This window comes from Lolium rigidum, chromosome 1, assembly GCF_022539505.1.
Source record: "Lolium rigidum isolate FL_2022 chromosome 1, APGP_CSIRO_Lrig_0.1, whole genome shotgun sequence".
Lineage (NCBI taxonomy): Eukaryota > Viridiplantae > Streptophyta > Magnoliopsida > Poales > Poaceae > Lolium > Lolium rigidum.
Genome location: NC_061508.1, coordinates 42,946,609 through 42,950,853, shown reverse-complemented (window position 1 = coordinate 42,950,853; position 4,245 = coordinate 42,946,609). Strand labels below are relative to the sequence as shown.

The 4,245-nt window shown below is 48.8% G+C and overlaps 1 protein-coding gene across 1 annotated transcript; it reads left to right on the top strand.

Moving 5' to 3' along the window:
* Nucleotides 1-937: 937 nt before the first annotated feature.
* LOC124671865 lies at nt 938-1,281 on the top strand. The gene has a single exon (XM_047208189.1). It carries the CDS (start codon nt 991-993, stop codon nt 1,279-1,281), a length of 291 nt encoding a protein of 96 aa, XP_047064145.1. The 5' UTR covers nt 938-990.
* Nucleotides 1,282-4,245: the final 2,964 nt, after the last annotated feature.

Sequence of the window (4,245 nt, the reverse complement as noted above, 5' to 3'; positions counted from 1 at the left end):
AGAGATTAGAAAGATCAGTAGAAGTAGTAACCATGTTGCGCATGGTCTTGCTAAGTTAGGCAAATCTGGTGATGTTGGTATCTTATGTGGTGCAATCCCGATCTGCGTATCGGCGGCTATTGCACAGAACTGTATTTTGTAACCATACTCTGTGCTGATTGCGGGCAAGTTTTCAGACGCACTCTTTTCCTTCCAGGGTACCGAAGGGGACTGGAAGATTTTTAATGAGGCGGGCTTGCTTTGCTTAATAAAGTGTGGTTTACAAAAAAAAAATGAAACCGTGTCTAGGAGGAACTAGACACTTTTTGATATAGTAGAAGCGGGACTTGGCGTGACAATTCCGAAATTCGTCCCTGATAGGAATCGAACTCCGGTCGTTGGGGTGCGCCACTGCGACCCCAACCACTGGGCTAAGCCCACGTCGTCATAAAGTGTGGTTTACATTCAAAAAAAAAATGTCACAAATGCATAACTACAGGGTAAAAACAAGGATTGACTCTAACAATAATGTGTCGCCTTGTAGCCACCCATTTTGCCAACCAAATTTGCAGCAAACCAATAAACAACCTCCAAGTGTACTTGCAATATTTTTGGCAAGTGTTAAGATGATTCTCAACATTTGATCATGCAACCCCTTTGCTCCCTACACTGCAAGATTTAATTCTGTGCCACTCGCGCCTAATCTTTCCCTGGAGACTGCACTTTTAAGCTACACCGTTGATTATTCCCCAGCTGATTCTCCACTAGTGAGTGATCCGCACACTTTTCTAACCCGAAATCACCCAAGCGGAACACATCGAGACACCTCACACGCGTCCATGGAGTCGTGAAAAACGTGCGGTAACTGCGATGTAATCGTCCCCTGCTCCACCGTATATATAGGGCCTCAGTACCCAGCCATTTGCAGTCATCATCTCACCCTCACACTCAGTGAGAGAACTAGTCGAACAAAGCAGTGTTGGTCGTTCTCAATCGCCGGGAGGAGGATCAATGGCGTTCATGCGGTACCGTGGGCTGCCGCAGGGGGAGCTAACGGCGGAGGAGTTCTGGGCGTGGCTGGGTCAATTCGACGCCGACCACGACGGGAGGATCAGCCGCGAGGAGCTTCAGCGGGCGCTGCAGAGCCTGAACCTGTGGTTCGCGTCCTGGAAGGCGCGGGAAGGGCTGCGCGCCGCCGACGCCAACCGTGACGGCGCCGTCGGCGGGGCGGAGGTCGGCCGGCTCTTCGCCTTCGCGCAGAGGCAGCTTGGGATCAAGATCACCCAGCTCGGCTCCTATTGATTCGATCGTGTGGGTGTGTTTGAATGTGGAAGTGTGGAGTATGAGATGAACGTTGGTACTTTTGAAATCCCTTTTGGCAAACCTTTGTGGAGGTTTCAAAGGTTTTTTACTACTCCCTCCGTCAAACACGTCTTACTTTGTTTAAATTTAGGTGCATCTGTTTCACGGATGGGGGAGTAAGTAATTACAACACCATTGAATACATGTAGATTCTTTTCAAGAGAAGGCTTTGCTTCCCAGTTTATGTTAACTTTTTTCTCCGACCCTTGGCTATCATGTATGTTTATGATGTTCTATCACCTTGTACTATCATAGGTAAATATGATGGTTAAAATCTGAGGATTAGTATCCAGCGATGGCACTTGCATATCTGTTCTTCGGTCCTTCCTCACTCTTGTTTTCGTTTGAAAGCTCCAAACTACTGGATCTGTATGACTGTATCGAGCATTTCTCCCAACAATGTTGACCTTGAGAATGTGTTATGGGACTGACTGTTCTGTGCCATTTTCAAAGCTGCCGGGACTCATGAGCAACTTTCGAAAGCTGCCGGGACTCATGAGCAACTTTCGAAAGATGGCTTGATCTATTTTTCTGATATAGAACGTGAGGTCAAATACCTTTTTTGTATACCGTGTTTTCCAATAAATTCCCAGTAGAGCATGCTAGGCAGTATCTACTTTAGGAAACTGGAATCTCCAGTAACATTCAGCATGGAGATTAAGGCTTTGCAGAGCTGGGCCCGAGCCTTTTTTGACTCAGCCACATCGAGCATTCTTGTTTAATGTTTCTTGATGGAAAGATTGAAAGAGATATTTGACTTCTATACCTGTTGCAACACAGTTGTCCAGATTGAATATGAACTTAGCGATGGCAGCACATTGGTGCTCGCTACTCAATTTCATGTAGCACACATGTCCACAAGTATAATTTCTTTCATGCCATACAACTCACTGACTCCTGGTACTTCACTTACGTACTTCAATAAGCTGCCTGTTGTGCTGTTTAATGACGTTTTATGTGTTGCCAAAGCATGCCATTTGGTCCAATTCGTCTTTTGACGAATAACATATGAATCCTGGTAGATAAGGAAGTGGTCAAATCCAAGTGAAAATCTATGTTAAAGTGTTTACCATTGCGCGTTAGCTAGGAACAGACAAATCCCTATCTTTAGAGCGACGAATATGTAAATTACTAAATTACTGAACGTGTTTATCATTCTGGTGATACAGTCTAGCTAGACACCAATCACAACCTACCAGCATATACAACTGACACTTTTCACCTCCATCGCTGATCCACAAATTCCTTTTAAAGCTTACCCAAAAGAATACGATTCTTCATTAATCAATCAATTATCTGCATCTTTTAAACCGATACTACAGGAATCGTGGCGTATGCCGACGGCCGGCTGCCCTCGGCGTAGCCATGCCTGGCCCTCGGCGTAGGCTACGCCGACGGCAGCCCTCGGCGTCCACCTCCCTTTGCAGAGCTTGCTGCGTCGTCGGTGTAGGGCTGGCCGTCGGCGTACGCCTCTTACGCCGACGGTGACGGAAGCCCCTCGGTGTAGACGCCCTCGGCATAGCGTGCTGGCGCGCCGTCGCCGTTAACGGCCCTGCCCATACGCCGAGGGCATAACCGTCGGCATCTACGTGCACGTGGCAGCGGAGGGGCACCGGAGAGGCTCAGCCCTACCCCATACGCCGAGGGCTTCACCATCGGCATATACGGGCACGTGGCACGCGGAGGGGAGCCAGTGCCGCCCAGACACCGACGCCAGGCCACAGGCTACGCCGAGGGCAATACCCTCGGCATAGACCTAACCATATGGTCGTGCCAAGGGTCTATGCCGACGGCATTGCCCTCAGCGTAGCCCTGGCCAATTTTTTTGTTTTAGCAGGTTCAATTCAGCAGGTTTCAGTTCAGCAGGTTCCAATTCACCATAATTCACCCAAATTCAACCAAATTCATCATAATTCACCCAAATCACCAAAATCCACCAAAATAGCATATCATTCACATAATAGCATACATAGTGCACATAGCATACAAGAGGAGTGTCATGTCGTCCAAATACATAGTAGTAGCTAGCGCATAACCGGAATAGTAGTAGCAAGGGCGTGCATACATAGTGTGAGCCGACTACATGAAGGACCCGGGCGGGGTGTATCCGCCCTCATCGTTGGCGAAACGAGAATCCCGGGTCCGAGGTTGCGCTCCAGTAGAAGCTGCAGAAGAACCAGCTGGAGAAGCACCGGGAGTATGACTAGGAGAAGTCGACGGAGAGGCACCAGCAGAACGCCCAGGAGAAGTCGACGGAGAGACACCAGCAGAACGCCCAGGAGACCGCCCAACTCCATGAACCGGTGTGACCTCGTGCCCACCCGACGAGGCCTGGTTCCCGGAGCATCCCGTTCCCTACATGTTCCCTAGATGTTAGCAACTTGCGAGGCAAAGGAAAGCGGTAACTATCGGTTTGGCAAAGAACTTACTGGTGTGGATCCATAGTAAGTCCTAGCGAAACTTGCCCTTGATGGCATGATAGGAAATTCCCTCGCCATGGGAACTGGATCCGATCTCGGTGCACCAGTAGCCAAAGCAATCGTCAGTGCCTGCAAGATAGGTTACATGTCAGGCTTTGCAGAAATAAAGCATCAAACTGGGACTTGTCATCTACTTGCGAAAAGAAAGATTCAAACTTACTTCTACATACGCCATGTAGGCCGTATGCTGCTTATTCCAATGCGCAAAGGCGTGCTGATACTCATCATGACAGGCTTCCAAGGCCGCCTCGAATTCAGGCTACAATTTCAGAAACAATGAATGTCATCAACACTTAGCCATGTAGGAACGAAAACCGGAAAGAGGATGAAAATGAGAAAAACTTACATCGTAGGTGGGTTGACGAGCAGGCCGGGGACGAGGCTAGGGGCTATCGGCGGCGAGGGTATGCTTGAGACGCGTGTA

Bases quoted from the DNA above. Each gene is read 5' to 3' on its own strand.
- LOC124671865 (XM_047208189.1), top strand. From the start codon at position 991: ATGGCGTTCATGCGGTACCGTGGGCTGCCGCAGGGGGAGCTAACGGCG.